The sequence below is a fragment of the Hydra vulgaris genome, chromosome 12 (assembly GCF_038396675.1).
Source record: "Hydra vulgaris chromosome 12, alternate assembly HydraT2T_AEP".
Lineage (NCBI taxonomy): Eukaryota > Metazoa > Cnidaria > Hydrozoa > Anthoathecata > Hydridae > Hydra > Hydra vulgaris.
In genome coordinates this window covers 10,346,661-10,367,842 of record NC_088931.1, presented here as the reverse complement: position 1 = coordinate 10,367,842, position 21,182 = coordinate 10,346,661, and the positions used below count along the sequence as shown (strand labels likewise).

Below are 21,182 nucleotides of genomic sequence, written 5' to 3'. Positions count from 1 at the left end.
ATAACCAACTAAATTTAAAAAAAAATATATAATTTAGAAACCTGCCGAATAACTCAAAATCAAGCCAAAAATATTTTGTCTTAGCAGTGCAATGAATTTTAAAAACTCAGCTTTGAATATTATCAACTCTTGAATATTATCAACAGATTAAAAAATATCTTCAACAATTAGGAGCTGAAATATTTCTGTGAATATTGTTATTTTAGGAAATTTTAATAAAAATAAATACGTAACTTTTTATTTTCAGTTTATACTTATACATTACATATTATAATATTTTTATTTATTATTATTTTTTATCACATTTGTCTTTTATTATTATGTTTATTTCTATTAATGATAATTTTTGGCTAGCATCTTTAAATACTTTTCTAGTATATAATATCTTTATAGTTTTTTTTTTTAATTTACACATGTTATCATGTATTTTTAATTTTTGTAGAAATTTTCATTCAAATTGTTGAAACAAAGAAGTTTAATGCATCTCATGTTATGAATTCTTTTGGATCTATTAAAAATTTTGTAAAATACCCAGAAAATCTTTTCCAAAATGACATTAAAAGTCAGATAAAGAAACAAGGTAATATAATATTTAGGGTAAATAATGTTAACAGGGTAAAATTTATAGTTGTCATAATTGAGATGAACTTGTGGAGGTGGAAACAGTTCAGTTTTTTATCGTGTTCACCCGTTGTCTTACTATATATAAACACAACAGGTAGTTTAGTTTATTCAGTAATCAAATTTTACAAAAATGTTATAAAGTTTGACAGAGCTTGGCACCAGACCTTGCTATCCTGACAAGTTTCATATATATAGTTCTATTATTTTCAAAAAATCTTCTGTTGCAATGATGCTAATGATGCAACTGTGAATTCAAAGATTGACAAATTTTGAGTTGATGGTATTGTGAATTCAATATAAAACTGAATGAAAAAATAAACATAATGAATAAGAAAATATAAAAATAATAAAAAAATCCTTTCTCTAAAATTTTCTAAAATTTTTCCTTTTTTCGATTTGTTAATTTTTTCATTTCCATATTTTTCTTTTATCTTTTATCTATTAATTTTTTCAAATAGCAAACGTTAAACAAAATTAACAAAATTTGATACATTGACATTGTTCTTTGTTTTGTATTTTTGAGTTCTTTATCTTAGACGCACAAACTCTAAACTATGTCAATGATACCTTTAAGACAAAAATTAAATCACCACATCAATGTTTTTTATATATTAATTTTCAATAAACTTTATTACCTATTTTTTGTTATAATTAAGTTTGAAAATAAAACGCTAAATTATATTATTATAAGTTTGTTGAAAAGTTTTTTCAAACATTCGCTTCATTTTGACTTTATTGTTGTTTACTTATAATGAGGTTTTATTGTTGTTTAATTATAGTGAGATTTTAATGTTGTTTAATTATAGTGAGGTTTTGTTTAAATTAAAATGAGGTTTTATTCTTGTTCAATTAAAGTGAGGTTTTATTGTTATTCACTTATACAGTATTGTGAAAAAATTAAGAACCACTAAATAAAAAAAAAAAATTTTTTCAAATAAATTTAATTAATTTTTATTCTATAGATAATAAAATAGTCTTTTTTTTCAAACATATTAAATATAGCATGAGAAAAAAGAAAAAAATTTTTTTTTGAAAGTTAGTTAATAGAACCTATAAAAAATAAGGATTAAATATTATGTGTTAATTTTTTTTTTTTTTTTTTTGTGTGAAAAAGTTAAGAACCACAAAGAATTTTTTGTGCTAAATGCGGCGGAAACGTCTTTTTAAATTTATTTTTCTCTTTTTTTTAAAATATTCTTTTAATGACCTGAGTTATTACCAAAGAACCAATAAAAACATTTGAAAAAAATTAATTTTTTAATTTAAGAAGGGAATGGAAGCTTTCAAATGGACGTCAAGCCTCGGCATCACTTGTGCGTAGGAAACTATTAGCTAACAATATGTTATGGAAAAAAGCTGTTCTAAAACCGCGACTTACCAAACGACATATAAAAAAGCGAAAAGAATTTTGCCAAAGCGTCAAAGAATGGTCTAAACAAAAATGGAGGACAGTAATGTTCAGTGATGAGATGAATATCGAGGTTGATAACCGAAAAAACCGAATTATGATTCGCAGGCAGCCTTCAGAAAAATATAATCACGATTGTATCGTTCAAAGAACAAAACAAGGTAGCGGGTCAGTTGGAATATGGTGCTGCATGACATATTATGGTCTCGGTATGTTTAAATTATTTGATGGTCGACTCAACTCTACTTATTATGTCGATATTTTAAATAACAACTTGTTACCGTCAATTGATGCACTTGAGCAAAGCGTTCCGTTCATTTTTCAGCAAGACGTCACAGGGCTAAAATTGTCTCTGAATGGTTCGAAAGTAAAAATATTGAGCGTCTAACTTGGCCACCAAATAGCCCAGATCTAAATTGCATTGAAAATCTTTGGAGTTGGCTTGATAAAGAGATTGCCAAGAAAGCACCAAGGAGCCTTGAGGAGTTGCGCAATATTTTACCAGCAATACTTGGAAATGTTCCCAAACATATTTTAGAGAATTTAATAGACTCAATGCCAAATCGTATAAATGAGTGCTTAAAAATTCATGGTAGAATTACGCGGTATTAGGTGGTAAAAATTATCGTTTTTTATTCTGTGGTTCTTAACTTTTTCACAATTTTTTTAAAATAAAAATTACCTATAAAACTTTAAATACATTTTTTATATTTGTTTAAAAGTTTTTATCACTATTATTATTTTTTATTTTGTTTGTCTATTTTCTAAAATTTATTATTATTATTCTTTTTACCAGAAAAATATATTCGGTTAAAAAAAAATTTAAAAATAAAAATAAATTATGATTTGTTTTTTTTGTGGTTCTTAACTTTTTCACAATACTGTAGTGTGGTTTTATTGTTGTTCAATTATAGTAAGGATTTGATGCATGAAAATCATAGTGGTGTTTTTTTTAATGATTGAAAAAAAACAATAACAAAACAAACAGTAACAAAGATTTTATAGAGTTATGAAACACATAATGTGTCAGAGTTTTATAAGACTATGGAAAAAAAGATATCTATAAAGCAGCTTACAATTCACCTCTTTTTTTTTTAAAGGCTGTGCTGAATGAGGTTTTTTTTTGTGAGATTGTTATTTTGAGAGTGGGTGAATTCTTTAGGGTAGGTGTTTTAGCTTAAAAATGGCACCAATTATAAAATAATTTGGGATTAAAAAGTTGATTTATTTTATTTTTCCACACTTTTAGGTAGTTTTAGGGATATTGGTTGTTGGGCTGATTATTCCCATGATTCTTCGATATTGAAGTTAGAAGCAAAACATGATAGTCTTAAAGACAGTTTCATGAATAGAGTCAATGCAATAGAAAAATGTGCTATTGTAGCTAATAATTTTCAATATAATGTGTTTGCAATTCAGGATGGAGGTATGTGTTTATCAGGTCCACATTTTCACTTAACATATTCTAAAGATGGATTGGCAACAAATTGTGTAGATGGAAAAGGTGGAAGACTGGCAAACAGTGTATATGAGCTTCGAAGTATGTTATTAAAAAATTTTTTTTTGTTTAAATCAAGAGAATTAAAAAAATTAATATGTTTAATCGTTTTATAGAATTCTACTCTGGATTGCTCACAATATCTCATAGAAGTTTAGGAAAACTTCTCATGGAGTTGACATCAAAAGATGAGTATGTCATCTTTTATTTCTGTAAATGATTTTAGTTGTTTTTTAAAAAAATAATTTTTCACCAACTAAAAAAAAAAAAATAACCAGCCAAAGCAGCACTTTGTTAGTGCAAATTTTTCTAATAGTTATAATAGCTATAAGTGTTAGAAAAATTTTTTATCAACCTGTTGCAATAGGTTGATAAAAAATTTTATCAACCTATTGCAACAGGTTGATAAAAAATTTATCAACCTGTTGCAATAGGTTGATAAATTTTTTATTGCAATAGGTGTCGATTTTTCCCTTTTTTTTTAAATTGTAAAAAGTTGTAGTTTTTTATTTGTGGGAAACATTATTTAAAACTTCAAAAAATAATATTTTTGGAATAAAAATTTTTTGATTGGTAATTTTGTCTTGAAAAATTAATTCCCTTATAATATTAACAAAATTTTTTTGTCAACTTGGGTATTAAAAAAAACATAATTAAATAAGGATTTTAAAAATAATATTTTTTTCAAAGAAATGGAAATTTTAGATTTTATTGAAGGAAAAGTACCAGAAGTATTTTCTAAGAAAATGGCTCACCTGAAAAAAAACCTTTAAAATTTTAGTTTTTTTCAAAATAAGTATATATTTTTTTGAATCCTTATTTAGTTATTCTATTATTTTGATACCCAGGTTGACCTAAATAGAAAAATGAAATTTTTGATAATAATAAATTTTCCAAATTTATTTCCATACTAATATTATCAAAAATTGCCGCAAGAACAAAAATACCAAGCTTTAAAAGATAATAATTTTTTTGTTTTTTTAAGTTTTAAATTCCCAAAAACAAAAAATTACTTTTTTTAAAATTTCAAAAAAAAACTCTCTTGGCCAACTATGATTTGATAACTAATCTCTGTGCTTGATAGTTAAAAGTTAGAAAACTAAGCTATGAATGTCCATTCTATCAGATTTCTATGTGGTTACCTGCTACTGGTTACATGTAATCCAATGCAATCTGCCTCATGTCCTGCTGCCTTGTAAGATTCAGTTTTCTAGGCAAAGGCTAGAAGAAGTTAATTGTGACTTTAAACAGTCCCTACCTTGTGCCTTCTTGGTAATATTGGCTGTTTCAAGTAGGCTTTAACGGTTCTTGTTATTTTTATAAATTTTGAAATAAAAGAGATTTTGTTTTGTTAAAAGAATATAAACACAAATAAAATGTTTTGTCTTATGACATTTGATGAAATAAGTAAAACCTTCCTCGATTTTTAAATAAATGCAGCAAATAATGAACTTGGCTGAATTTAAACAATTAAATGTTACTTTTTATCAAATAAAATATCTGAAAAAAGTATATTTCAGATATTTTTTATCAGTTATAAAGATTGTTAGACAATTATAAAAACAAAAATTACTTAATCTTAATAATAACTGAGGGATTATTTATAAGTCAGAAAAGCAAGTTGTAAAATTCATTATTCAAGTTACAAAAAATGTCTTTAAAAAAAGTTTTAAATGACATTTAAATGGACATTTAAATATTGAAGCTCTGTTCTTGTTCTATTGTTCTTGAAATATTTAAAAAGCTGGTAAAATTAATTGGATTACAAAATAAAACTGTTTGGTTTTAAAATATATTAAAAAAATTTTTTTCACAGTTTGATTTTAAAATTAATGTACCGATCAATTAAACATGCCTCATTCTTTAAAAATTTTATTTTTTCTATGCTTGCAATTCAATAAGGTGTATGAATCTTAATAAGTAAAATAAAAAACTCTAGAAAAAGTTTAATAAAACTATTAAGTTGCCAAACAAGAGCATAGATGTTTGAACTATCCATGCTTTTAATATTATAATAGTTTTATGGTGCTTAAATTAATAATGTATTTTCATGAAAACAAATTTTTCCTTTTAGGTACACATAGAGGTAATTTAAGTATACATATACATAATTTAAGTATACATATAGGTAATTAAGTATAGATATAGGTAATTTAAGTATACATATAGGTAATTAAGTATACATATAGGTAATTAAGTATACATATAGGTAATTAAGTATACATATAGGTAATTAAGTATACATATAGGTAATTAAGTATACATATAGGTAATTTAAGTGTACATATAGGTAATTTAAATATGCATATAGATAATTAAAGTATACATATATTCACATAAATAAAAAAATATTTTATAATCAGTTTAATAATAACTTCTCTAAGTGGTAAACTAACTTAGTACACCCAGTTGATACAGTTGACACCCAGTTGATACAGTTGACACCCAGTTGATACAGTTGACACCCAGTTGATACTAGATATTCTGTACGTAATGTTTATATAACTGCAGAAGTAGATTAAAATAAACTTCTGAAGATAAGAATAAAATATAAAATTAATGTTACAAAAGACAATAAATATTTAAAAAAACACTACACAAACATACAAAATTAGATTAGAAAACTCCCATAAATCAAGAATTTTATATTTTATTCTTAGATAATAAATTTTTTGTTATAGTATTATAATTTTCTGTTTTAACATTTTTTTAACATTCAAAGTAAATTTTATGACCACAAACAAGACAAAGGTCATGTCTGTAAAATAAATTTTTGCTATGCTTAGAACACACAACACACTTTCTTACTATAGATGTTTAAAGCTTTCTGTCAGCTTTGCTATGCAATTTCAAGCATTTTAAATGAAAATTCAGCTTTTGCTGATTTCTTGCTGAATGCAACTGCCTTAATTCTTTATTTACATTGTTATGCAAACACTATCCTTTCTCCTAAAAATACAATAATTTATGCAATTTAATAAATAGATGCATATTAAAAATGAGTTCATGAATTTTTTGCCTGATATTTTTTTAAAGTAAGCATGAAACTCAAGACTAAATAAATTTATATATTGATGAAGCTTGCTACTTTCTGCATCAGAAAGAAATTTTAGCTTAAAAAGAATAGGTTGCAACTTACTAAAAACACCAAATACACATAAAATCAAAAAATTTCTAATAGTTTCAACGTCAATAACACTACAACATTTTCAGTGATTTCATAAGGCTGTTTTGCAATGATTACCTACGAATACATTACCATGGTAAGGTGGTGGCTCAATATTTATACCTTTAAGGATCTAAAGAGATACCTCTCACGAGCAGCCACTTTTAGATATTTTTTTTAGCTCTTAACACTCTATCTGCAATTGAACATAATCAACATCTAAAACTTTTTATTGCATGCCTATTAGGGAGAATTTTATGGAAATATAAAGATCGAAGCCTTCTATATCTTCACTCTGACATGCTAAACACGCATATTTCTCTGTCACAAATTACACTTTTTTTCTGAATCTTCGATAATTTCACAATATTGATGAAACCATGCTGCTGCTGTATTAGAGATTTTAACTCTTTTAGTCACAAATCACTGGTTCTTACATCTCATTTTGAGATAAATTAGCCTGACAATCTTAAGTCTTTCACCCTTTTTTTATAATAACTTATACAGTTTAACACTATTCCTAACACAATATGCAAAACAGTAGGAACTGCATTATCTAACGTTGTTATATGAAAAATTACAGGAGCAATAATTGAATTATGAAACTTATCTAGAGCTCTTAAGTTTTCACCTTGTCTATCTTTGCACAAGTTCTTTTTTTTTAATGTGTTAACTTTAGGCACAATTTATCAAACTCGTCATTACTAGGCATATCAAAATCAATTGGGAAAAGAAAGCTAATAAAACAAATTAAATCACCTTATATTTTAAAGACTGTCATTAAAATGTACATGACATTGTTAGTGATCTTATCTGCCTGAGTTAATTGCTTAACAATAGGAAAGTCATCGCTATAAAAAGTCATGTCTAAAACTAAAAAAGTTTGTTGTAAAATATGACATTTAAAAAAATATATTTGATAACTTTGAAGGTACATAAAACAATTTTTTTGTTTTCATTTGTGTAAAAGGGTAAAGTTTAAATAACTTAGTCATCCATCATAAATTTACACTTTGCTATTAAAAGTGATGAATTTCATTATATAAATGCTTTAAAAACAGTCTTTTTGTAAAAAAATTACCATGATCAGGTAGAAATCTGATAGAATGAACATTCATAACTAAGTTTTCCAACTTTTAACTATCAAGCACAGAGATAAGTTATTAAATCTTAGTTGGCCGAAGAGAGGTTTTCCATAAAATATGCAAAAATCAGAAAAGTAATTAAAAATTATTATAAATATTTTAAAAATATTTATTTAAGGTTTTATGTAAATATTTATTTAACAAGGAAAGATAAGTTTGGTATTTTTTTTTTTTAAATTTGAAGATGTAAGCGTTCATAGAAAAAAAATTACTAATATTGTATTATTTTTACGCAAAAACATATTTTTTTGATAGAGCTGTGAAGTCACATTCACTTTTACATTAAGTAAAACAGCAGTGTTGTATTCAAATATACTTTCTGTTAACTTCTAATAAAGATACAAATCTAAAACTTAGTATAATCTAAGTTTAATATAAGTTAAACTTAGATTAAACTAAGTTTTAAACTTAGTTTAATCGTTCTAAGGCCAGCTAGTATTAAGGTTTCCCAAACTCTGTAACCAACCCAAAAAATTATTTCCAGAGTTTTAATTTACATCATTAGTTCCTATGGTGTAAATCAAAACTCTGGACCTTCAAATATCAACCAATCAGTCTTTTTACTATTACAAGTCTGCAAGTGTTTAACTAACAAAGTTTTAATATCCCATCTTTGTCATTGTATGAAATACTAGTGTCATATTTGGGCTAGTTCTTCTATTGAGTCCCTCTTCTTTTATTGCAAGAGCTGGTCTAGCTGCCAAGCTTATATTGGTCCAATATTGCTTTATTTTTGTTTTTCTACGAATTCTACCATGATTGCTGCTCAAGTGTGCTATCATCTCGTGTTCCATCTACAAGTATGCTATCATCTCTTGTTCCATCTACAAGTGTGCTATCATTTCTTGATCCATCAATCAAAACTAATCTTGCGTGACTTTCAGCAAATTTTTTTTTTTCACTTTAACTGTTCTTTCATGCTCAAAATACTTTTATTTTTCTAATTTTTTTTCTCAAACATTGCTTTGTAATTTTCTCATGTTTTTCTCATACAGTTTTCAATTTATTTCTGCTTCACACAAATAACAAGTTTTCTTTATTGCTCTTAAGCTCTCTTGATTACTTTGTTAAAAATTCCAGCTTATTTAGTGTTTGCTTGCAGTCTTCTTTGCTTTGTTTTAACATCCAACTTATTTAGTGGTTGCTTGCAGTCTTTTTTGCTTTGTCTTAACTTCCAACTTATTTAGTGTTTACTTGCGGTCTTGTGAAATTGTTGAAAAAAAAAAGGACAAAAAAGAGAGAAAGCTTGTTAGCACCTTAAGCATGTTAAGTGCAAGTGCTCTTTGTATTAACTCTTATTATCTTTGCTAATTTTCTTAAAAATGATATTTTTGAACATCAATTTAGATCAAATTAGATAATTGCAGAATAAAAGTGAAAAATTCAATTTTTTTTTATATCAATTTAAGACACCAGGTATAGGAAAGAAGCGAATATTTGTTGAACTTTTAAAATGAATCAAGTCTAAATTTAAGTTGCCATTTTATCAAATGGTTAATATACAAATGTATTATATTTTCAAAAGTCCACCCTTATAGAGCAAGTCAATTTAATTACAAGTGAAATGGTGTTTGTTTCACTTTTTGGTTGTTTTTTTTCTTATCACAAAAGTTGTTTTTAAGCTGAATTTTATCTAAATAAAAATTATTTCTTTTTCAGTTCTTTTTGTAATTTAATTAAGATTTGATAAAGATTAAAATTTTAATCCTTGTTTTAGCCCTCTAATAGCTTCATCAACTACCGAAGTTGAAATATCACAGGTTGTGGTATCCACTTCTGTTTTATCTAATCAGCATGTGAAAACTGTAACTCCAATATCCATTAGATTTATTAATAAGGTATTATATTATTGCGTAAAAGTGACATGTCTTTTGCTATAATTACAATTCACTATACAACCTATTATCTTATATATTTTATAAAAAAAACTGTGCATAAGCAGAGAAATCTAAAATAAAGTAAATAAAGTTGCTTTTTTGGGCAAGCAACCATTTTTGCACAGGTTAACCACTTGTTTCAAAAAAAAGTTGTTTATGTTTATTTATTAAAACAATTTTATTATGATATTATTATGATATTAAGTTATTGAATAGTTATACAATTATAATAACATTAAATAACAATAAAAACTTAAATTAACAACAAAATATAAATAGTTACAAATTTATTGTTACAATTGAGTTAAATAAACAAATAGAATCCTTGAGACAGCATATTGTTTTTAAAATGATTTTGATAAGTAGTCAGGTAATCATACTCTAATGTAGTTTGTTATTAAATAAACTTGTTTTATAAAATGTTTAGCATGCAAAACAAATTATTTACCGTCTGTAATATAATTTGTTTTGCATGTTAAATATAGTTTATGATTTGGTAAAGTTTTTACTGTTTAAAGAAAAATGTTTCAATTTGTTATTATAATATAACATAGGAGGTTTAACACATCATAATTATAATTAAATAACTAAAAAGATAAACTTTTTTTGATTGCTGTTGGATATTAGTTGGGTGTCTGTTTTGAGTGCTGTTGAGCATCAGTTTGTATGTCTGTCTTGATTTGAATGTAACCTTTTATATATCACAGGCAGAATTTTCATATGGAGTTAAAATTTTGTTTAGTTTTTTCAAACAACTTTGTATTCAAAATCAAGTTTTGTCTAAAGGATTGTTAATATGTTCTAGAATTTTTTTGCTTAATCTTCCAATTTCTATTGACTTGGATCAACCAACTCATGTTAAAACATATTTCATTACATGTATGAAAATTGTGTCATGTGTGTCATTTTCAGTTTTTCAAAAACCTTTTTCTTTTTTAATATTTATGTTATCTGGCTACCTGTTTACTGTCCTTTTTTAGTATATTTCAATATTTATGTTATCTTGGTTGTTACCTGTTTACTGTCCTTTCTTAATATATTACAATATTTTGCATTTAAAACATTTAGACACAACAACATCAGTTTAGCAACGACAGATGTAACAAAATCAGTTTATTCACTTACCTATATAGCTGCATGACTTGTCAATGTTACTTCATCTTGTGTTGAGCCAAGAGCATTTTTTAAGTTTAACATTGGCTCTTGTATAATAAATTTTTTTAAACAAATTCACTCCTAAAAAGCCTGCAAACAATCACTAATTATGTTTGGGTGGTAACAGACAATAAAGAAGTGAATAAGAGGTTTATTGAAATGGAGTATGGAATCAGAGATGGTTATTTCGCAATTGGTTATTTTGCAATTGATTGTATATATATTTTTCATGAAATGTTAGAAATGAAAGATAATTTAAAAGTAGAGGACTCATTTAGAGTGTTGCCATTCATCAATATAGGAGTACCAACAGGATTGCAATAATTATGATCAAAAACTTATGGGTTTTATTCTAAAGCAGAGGTGGTGGCCTGGGGGTATTTTATGGTGGTTTGGTGGGAGTTTAAGCTTAAGTGACAATAATTTTTTGTAAACCATCCTCATTTGACTAATAAAATGATTTTTTTTAATTATAGGAAATAAGAGTTTTTTTCAGAGTTAAAATATATGAAGTACAGGATACCTCAAGTTCACTAATGATAGTATAGAAGTCAGTTTTTAATTTTTAAAATAATATTTAAAAAATATGATAAGTAAGAATGTGATAAACACAATAAAGAAAGCTAACCTTGAGACACAACCTTAGAAAAATCTCAACAGATACTAACTTGAGGTTTATATATATGGTTTTCAATAGAAGTCAGTAGTATAAAAGAATCTGAGGTGATTTAAGGTAGTCAGCTCAATGAAAGTGTTGCTATTCATCAATATAAGAAATCTAAAGTATTGCAATGGTTTTTTTGGAAGTAAATAACTATTACAATATTTTATAATATTAGTTATTATTATTATTAATTTATTAATAACTGTTATTATTATATTAGTAATAATAGTTATTTACAAATAAGTTTTGTTTTGATTAAATTTCACCAGCCACTGCAAACCCAAGCTATCTTAGAAAGAGACAAGATTTGAGGTTGGCTGCCTGTTCTAAATGATCAGATAGTGAAAAAAAGCCTTTTTATTAAGGCTGGAGTATCAGTTAATAGAGGCTCCTTTAGAGATAAGATTATCAGTAACATCTTTAACATAGATTAGGATCAACACAAGACCATTAATGGAACCTTGTGCTAACTCAGAAGTACAAAACATAAATTATTGGAGATTGTTGTCCCTCAAGGACAACTTTATTACTGCGGTTAGAAAAAAATGATTTAATAATTTTAAAAACTTTCTCAGATACACCATATAGAATGACTTAAGTAGCAAGTTAAACTAAAAAGCAAAAGTCTACCAAAAGAATTTAAGTTAATGACCTGAATAGTTTTAAAAAAGTTTAAAAGAAATAAAATCCATCATTTTGGCTTTTTTTTTTAAATAGTTTTAAAAATACTACCTCCAAAAAAAATTACATTATGCAAGCAAATAATTTAAAGCATTATCATATTTTCTATTGTGGTTCTAGCATAATGACTTTCTGAATCCTAGAATTTTCTTGAAGTTTATGGATATTATATTTAGATTATATAAGTGCCTGATTGAGTAAGGCTAATAATTATATATGAATCTGTATTTGCCAGATGGCAGTCAAATAATATAGAAGCACAATAGCACTTATACTATTATTGTCTTTCAGAAATATATTCAAGTATTATCTTCAATCATCATGTCATATAAGAATAGTGCTTCTTTTACTGAAAGAAGTAAGATGATCTGGATTTTATGAGTCACATAGAAAAAAAAAGAACTGTTCCATTAGAAAAACAATCAATAGAAGATAGTAAAGCAGGATACCAATCCAAATTCAAATTGTTGGTTACTATAAGTTCCTAGGAGAATTTATCAAAGGGAGACAAGAACACATGAAGCAAAATGAAAAAGAAGTAACAAGTAACATTTATTAAATCAAGTTGAAAAGGCAAAACTGCATCAAGTGCTGAAGAAATACAATAAATGTGTAAAACAAACAAAATACAATCCATTGAATGAAGTTTTTGACATCTCAAAAAAAGATAGTGAATGGCTTTGCAGTGAGGACAAAAGATTGTATCATCTTCAGATTGAAAGCAAAGGACAGGTTGGGTATACAACTGGGAAGGCTGCTAGTTTAAAAACTATCTATCCATCAAAAAGAAGAAAAGTGTCCTTGAAGCCTACTTCAAAAAAAATGTCAACTTCCAAATCTGAATCTGATGCAGAATATCCAGAGTTTGAAGATTCAAAAGAGCAGTTCACAAGTACCAACAAGAGCTACACCAAAACCAAAACTGCAACCAAATTAAAAACATCTTTAAAGTTATCAACCAGCAAAGCAGCAACCATTTGTTGTCAATTTCTCAAGATGGAATTGACATTCAGAGTCCTTCGCAGTCTGAGATATTCAGATCAACTATTAAAGAAGTTGTTAAACTTAAAGAAGAAAATACTACATTTAGAAAACTGGTCACTGCACTATGATTTTAAATGTAATACTCATCAAGAATATCAACACTAGTATTAATGTTAAAGAATAAACACTAAGTGTTGAAGAATAAACACTAAGTGTTGAAGATTAAACACTAAGTGTTGAAGATTAAACACTAAGTATATTCCCTAATGTGAAGTTTCAGAAAACACCTAAATTAAATATCACAAGATAAAATTCCCAAGCAATACTATCTCTTTTAGCATTTAATCTTCTGCCAGAAAGAAGAGAGTTACTACTCAACATTTATAAATTCATCTCTTGCAGATAGGTGGACCATTGGTTTACTGACCAAATGTACAATGCAGATGAATATTGGAAGCTATCAAGCAGCTTTTATGGTCATAAATAAGCGTTAAACTTGGTGAAAAAGTTTTGGAATCAGGAATCATAAAGACTTGAAATTACCTGAACAAATCAGTGTGTAGAACAAGCAATCAAGTGTCTTCAAAATCATTTTGACTTCTGTAAAAAGGAAAAGAACCTCCAGCTTAAATTTATTTTAGCCAACAAAGCATAAGAGTTTATTACGCTTATATATTATATATAATGCTTTAATTAAGTTGAATACTGCACAATATTTTTTTGACATATACAGTAGCTTTTTGTACTTGTAGAATTGTTATTTAAGTTTGCAGTTTTACATTTATTTGTAATTAGGAGTGTTATGATGTAACAGTAAACTATTAAATGCTTAAAAACTACAAAATAACATTCCAATTAAAAAAATAGAATTGAAAAATAAAATATTCATAAAATTGTTTGAAGTTTTATCCATACGTATATATGGTAAATTCAAATTTTTTGTGTGACCTTTTTTATCAAGAAAATCAAATTAAGGTATTCCCCATTATTTTTGTACAATTGTTCATCAAATTATGACCCAGTAACATGGGGTCACAACAAAGTCATAACCCATTTGCACATACTGTAAATAATAGTGGTTGTGCATACTATAAATATTTTTACATTTTAATAACTGCTTATAGTTAAGTTACCATCATGAATTGAATAATTTTTTAATATCATAGAAGTTTGCAACCGACAAAGCTTATTGTGTTCAACACTTAATTGAAAATGGGTGAGTTGCCTTTATAAACTATTTATTATTAAAAAAAAATTTTTTTTTGAAGATTCAATAATATAGTTTTATCATTTTATTTTATTAAATTTAATTGTTTATTTATTAAACTTTATTTGTTTTTAGTTGTATACTATTTTTAGTATAATTTAGTTGTGATTTATTTTTATTTGTTAACAAATTTTTTATAATGAAAGTTTTCTATATACAGGATAAGTTATTGGTCAAGAGATAATTGTGTATCTTACTACATTGAAAATGAAATTATTTGTAATTGTACAGTTTTGGCACTACAAACTATAATTTATAATTTTACTATTAAAAAGGTAAGTTTGTGTTAAAAAAAAGATTTATTTTGAATTTTACATGGAATTATATTTTAATTATATGTAAAACACATTTTTTTACAGAGTGATTCATTCAAGAGTGTATCTTACTATGAAGTTTTATCATATGTTAGTTTTGGTTTGAATTGTTTATGTCTTGTAACTACACTATTAATATTTGTTAAATTCAGGTAAATGACACATTTATTTTTATAAATTAACTTTATCTACTTTGTGAAATTTTAAATTTTATACCATAAAATTTACATAAAAAAGCAATATAGTTAGATATGTACAATATAATTGTATATAATTCTACAACAATAAGTTGTTTTATAGTTTTTTCCCTGATGACATATTGTTGGCATAGCTTTGCATTGTATCATAGTTTATCTTGTTTTAAGTAAGTATAACACTAAAGTTGTGTAGTTCAGATATGGTTTTACAAGAGAAGTGTACAATAGTTTAGATGTGTTTGAATCTAAGCTAAGTTTTTTAATGAACATTTTATTTGCTTTGAACATTTATACTGAACCTTTTTTTTGCTTTACCAGACAAAGAATTAATTAGGCTAAATCATTTCAAGTCATTTGAAATTGTATTAATTAGCTTTGTATCATCAGCATATATTTTACATTTAGTTATTAACTCATTTGGTAAATTGTTTATATAAACAGTAAACATAAATAGACCTAAAATAGAACCCCATGGCACACCACTTGTAACTGTAGTTTAATTTGAAAATTGCCATAACATCTACTCCTGTTCATTTCTTTGGATTTTTTAAATAAGGGTTATATAAATTCTATCAAGTGAAAAGATACCATCATCACATATAATTTTTTTCCTACATTTAAAGAATGGTAAATTGTTATCAGTTGATGAAAACTGAGCTCTAAAAATGATTTAAAGAAACAAACAGTTTGCCATTTACATTTAATGAAGTAATTTCTTTATCTTTTAATTTTGTGTTTATATATGCATAAATTGCATTTGGGCTTCTTTTGAAATTTAAAGTGATGGTTATTTAAATAGTCTTTATCTCCCTTATATTTATTTTAAGTTGGAGTTCATCCAAGGTCATCAAAGGATCTTTTCATCCAAGGCACTTTAATTGTAACTTTTCTCAGAGTAAAAGATTTATGCCCTCTATCTAAATATCTTGATCTATAATATCAAATTATGATTTTTAGAAATTTATTTCAAATTTGAAAAAGTATTTGTTAAAAAGTTTAAAATTAGTGAATGATATGTCTTGTTTCTGATTTCAAGCTTTTCACTAATTTTAAACTTTTTAACAAATACTTTTTCAAATTTGAAATAAATTTCTAAAAATCATAATTTGATATTATAGATCAAGATATATAGATAAGGGCATAAATCTTTTACTCTGAGAAAAGTTACAATTAAAGTGCCTTGGATGAAAAGATCCTTTGATGACCTTGGATGAACTCCAACTTAAAATAAATATAAGGGAGATAAAGACTATTTAAATAACCATCACTTTAAATGTCAAAAGAAGCCCAAATGCAATTATTTAAATATATATATATACATATATATATATATATATATATATATATATATATATATATATATATATATATATATATATATATATATATATATATATATATATATATATCTTGCTACAAGTTTTTTTAGGGGCGGACTGGGTTACAAGTTGTTTATTAACTTTATCATGAGAATAAAAAAATGTAAATATAATAATATACTTTTTACTTAATCAAGATGCAAATGAATTGTTAGATTAACTTTTTATGTAATGTGGTTCGAATTGCAGCATACTATAAGTTCAGAATTGTAGCCCTTTTTCTTTTCTTTTTTTTTTTGCATAGCTGTTTTTGAATTTTAAATAAATAAAGTATTAAACTTATAAGTTTGTTTGAATTATCTATATTTACATTTTTACAGTGCTTCTTAGACATTAAAAAAAATCTATATATTTTTTTAGGTTGGCAAAAATTGTTTTATTTTTTCAGCTCAACTTAGTTACAGTGTTAATACTAACAGAGGCTCTATTTATTTTTGGTCTTAGCAATGAACTGCATTTTGTTGGAAATGTAATGTATTTTAATTTCATTTTACAAATGATATATTTGTGTGTGTGTGTGTGTGTGTGTGTGTGTGTGTGTGTGTGTGTGTGTGTGTGTGTATATGTATTCAATATACATGTATATATCTACAATTTACATATAACATGTACATCGTATATATATATATATATATACATGTATATTGAATACATATATATACACACACACACAAATGTGGTTAATTAGGAGCAATCAATCTCTAGTTAATTAGGAGCGATGAATCCAAATTTAACTTCTTCCTTTCATAAGGTCATTAGTTTTAATATTTATGTAGCAATACTTTTTCAGTCTTTTTAACAAGAAGTAAAAACTTTGTTTAAATTTTTATCATTCTTTCAGTATTATTTTTTCTGAACCATTTGGTGTATTTTTCATATTTTAAATATATGTTGATTTTTTATATTTTATTTTTACATTTACATTTTATTTATAAATTTACTTGAAATGGGTGAGTTATAAATATATTTACAATTACATTTACAATTATATTTACATTTACATTTACAATTACATTTACAATTACATTTACAATTACATTTACAATTACATTTACAATTACATTTACAATTACATTTACAATTACATTTACAATTACATTTACAATTACATTTACAATTACATTTACAATTACATTTACAATTACATTTACAATTACATTTACAATTACATTTACAATTACATTTACTTTTACATTTGCTTGTGTAATTTAGTTTATTTTGTTCTGAATGCTATTTATCAAAACAGCTTTTAGAGTTAATAAAAACGTGGCTTTTTTACATTTTACTTCGATTAAATTTTAAATGTACTATAATAACAATAGTAACAATGACAACATACTAATAAAAAGATCTGCGATCAGGGAAAAATCAGGGAAAAGTCATGGAAATCCACCTTAAATATATATATATATATATATATATATTTATATATATATATATATATATATATATATATATATATATATATGTATATATATATATATATATATATGTATATATATATGTATATATATATGTAAATATATATATATATATATATATATATTTATATATATATATATATATGTTTATATATATATATATATATATATATATATATATATATATATATATATATATATATGTTTATATATATATATATATATATATATATATATATATAAATGCAGCATAAGACGCTCATGGGTAACATCATAAAAAAAAAAAGAAGTTGCGGGGGCTTTAGTAAATATATTGACTATCTTATAGCCTGACCCGCAACAGAGTGCTGCTACATGGACTGAGGATTGTCAAACTTCTGGGTTGTGAGCTAGTTTACTATATTATATATAGCAAATATAAAGCTAACCACATTACCACATTAACCACATTACTACATTAGCCACATTAAAAAGGCCAAAAAATATTTTAAAATTATTTACCAACTATTATTTTTTTTTTCATATTTTTTTTAGAAATGGTGCAAAGCTGAAACTGTGTTGTTCCATATTTTATTGACATCGCTTTTTTCATGGCTGCTTGCACAAAGTTGGTATACTTATGTGCATTTAGCTTATTGCACTAAAAAAAGCAGCAAGAATAGATTGATAACATCTGCGCTTATTGGATATGGTTTTCCCTTTTTTGTTTCACTTTTTGGGTTAGCTGTATTCTATGATAACTATGGATTAAACACTAATGTGTACGTATGATTAAGTACTAATGTGTATGTAAGGTTAAACACTAATGTGCATGTAAGATTAAGTACCAATGTGAGCCTAAGGTTAAATACTTATTGAAAATAAGTATTTAATCTTAGGTAAATATATTGTTATTACTAATGTGTATGTAAAAAATTTTCTTCATTATAACAAATTTATAATCTGTGTTTTGGTTGTTTTTTTTAATTATAAAAACTATTTTTTTATTATTAGTTACTTTTACTTTGAAATGTTTTACTTAATGGTGCAAAAATTAAAAAGTCTCTTTCTTTTTGTATTAATGTTATACAAAAATGTTAATATTATAAAAGTGCAACAAAAATAATGTCAATTTTTTTATTTTATTTTAGTTGCTGGATTTCAAACACACTGCTTTTTTCACTCTTTATACCACCAATATCATTGTTAGTTATTGTAAGTAAAAAACATAATTATAAATAGTTGATATATAACTGATGATTGATAATTGTTTTGATGATTGATAATTGTATTGATTTATGACTGATGATTGATAATTGCTCTGGTAGATTAATTGACATAAATTGATTGACAGTTAAATTTATTAATCACAGCAGTCTGCAAAAGTCATCCACAGAGGTGAATAAGTCATTTTGAATTTGTATTAGTACTTAGAACAAATAAAAGTTCTAAAATAAAAACAACTAGTATACCATAAATTACTTGATAAGAATGGAAGTGTGACTTGATAATAGTGGAAAGGTCTATTATATATCAAATTGATATATAAAATAGGTGTTATTTACATTTCTAGCTGTTTGGACCTGTAAAAAAGTATTGGTAAGTCTTCAATATTTTTTAGTAAGCAGTAGAAAAACTATACATGTTGTCTAATTTTTAAAGATTTGACTTAAAAAAATTTTATGCTATAATTAAATTTAAGAAATTTCAAACACTTCAGTTAGTTGTTGCGCCAACCGCTATTTATTAACAGTTAGCATATTAGTACCCAAAGTGGGTATTCTAGATATATACTAGAATACCTGCTTAAAATGTGTTGATTAATTACAATCACTATAAATAGTTTAAAAATATGTGAAAATTAATTTAAAAATCTGTGGAACTAGTAATAAACATGAAAAGTTTCACACCAACCATTTCACTTATTATCTATATAGTCATTTTAATTTTATTAGGTGGGAGAAAATAAAAATGCACAGACTTAGTACCTAAGCACATTAATAACATAAGTATCTCTATAATGATATATGTGTAAATAATTTCTCTATCTGTTTTTAGAAATTTGAAGCTTTTTTAAAAGTTAATAGAAATTTGATGTTTTTTTAAAAGTTATCTTTCTTTTGTTTGTTTTGTATATAATATCTTTATATATGTTATGTATATAACATCAATAGAACTTGAAATATTGTTTTATTTTGTATTATAGAAAATTAAAAAAGGTTTAAAAGATATATATATATATATATAAATATATATATATATATATATATATATATATATATATATATATATATATATATATTATTTGCAATCGACAGGATTAGAACCTCCACATTGTTCTTCAGAAACGCAGTGAGCTAACCACTTAGGCCAGTAAAGCACACTAATCTAATAATTTTAAACAATATTTAATAAACAAAAGATGGTATAAGTTTATAAAATGACAAATAAATGCTATAAATCAAAATTAAGGAGGTATTGTTGCAATGTAATTTTTAAGTAAAAGTAAAACTGTAAAACTTGATGTATGTTTTAACATTACATAATTGGAAGTTTACATAAAGTAGACAAATGTGCTGCGACTTTCTTACTATTAACTCCAATGAAATGGCTTCTGTGAGTTCCATGTCAAACACTCATGAATGAGCATTAATAAGTTGAGCATTATTATATATGATATATATTATTATATATTATCTGTATTATATTGAAATTTATGACAATGTAACGATTTTAACCCCTTATTTTGGGGAGAGTGGAAACTTTACAAAGTCATAATTTTCGAATGTTAAAGTATTATTAGATGAAATTTAAAATCTGTTGATGAATATAAATTTAGTTTAGAATAGCAATAGTATAAATCTTAGTAACTTATTGCCCTCATATTTGGTGCTGGGGGGGCACAAATTTTAGGGTTTTTGTAGTTCCCAGGCTGCAATCACTCCAATTTTTTTCGAAGCATCTTAATTTAATACAAGTATAAAAATACCCAAGTTTGAAGTTTGCTCTATGTCTGCATATTATCTCAATCACCAAAAAAAATTTGCCGTGATCCATGAAATAGGGAGAAAAAAATTTTTGTCTGCTTTTTCACTTTTCTATAAGTTTTCCAGTGTTGAGAAAAAAAATACAATTAGAGTACTTAATTATACTTTTATATTAGTCATTGTGAGAGCTTATATAGAAAAAAAAATTAATTCAATATTGTTTAAGGGTGGCACATGTGGGGACAAAAAATATCAAAAAGGGTTAAAAAAAAAAAAAAGGACTTTAGGGTCGTGTGCCACCCTTAAACCTTTTTTAAAGTTAAAAAAAAAATCTTATATATAAAACAAGCCTTCACAATACTTGATGGGTCATCAAAGAAGCTATATAGTTGTGATAAATGTTAACACTTTTTCTTTTCAAGAGATTTTTTTGCCA

At 25.3% G+C, this 21,182-nt stretch overlaps 1 protein-coding gene across 2 annotated transcripts in view; it reads left to right on the top strand.

Moving 5' to 3' along the window:
- The window catches only part of LOC100197784 (uncharacterized), a 133,123-nt gene that overhangs the window by 89,294 nt on the left and 22,647 nt on the right, over window positions 1–21,182 (top strand). For both annotated transcript variants that reach the window (XM_065811818.1, XM_065811819.1), the window contains exons 34-43: window positions 443–580; window positions 3,282–3,572; window positions 3,647–3,722; window positions 9,559–9,679; window positions 14,369–14,418; window positions 14,630–14,744; window positions 14,829–14,935; window positions 16,720–16,828; window positions 18,315–18,541; window positions 18,911–18,974. In XM_065811818.1, the coding sequence (XP_065667890.1) occupies window positions 443–580; window positions 3,282–3,572; window positions 3,647–3,722; window positions 9,559–9,679; window positions 14,369–14,418; window positions 14,630–14,744; window positions 14,829–14,935; window positions 16,720–16,828; window positions 18,315–18,541; window positions 18,911–18,974 (1,298 nt within the window). The remainder of the gene's footprint in view (window positions 1–442; window positions 581–3,281; window positions 3,573–3,646; window positions 3,723–9,558; window positions 9,680–14,368; window positions 14,419–14,629; window positions 14,745–14,828; window positions 14,936–16,719; window positions 16,829–18,314; window positions 18,542–18,910; window positions 18,975–21,182) is intronic.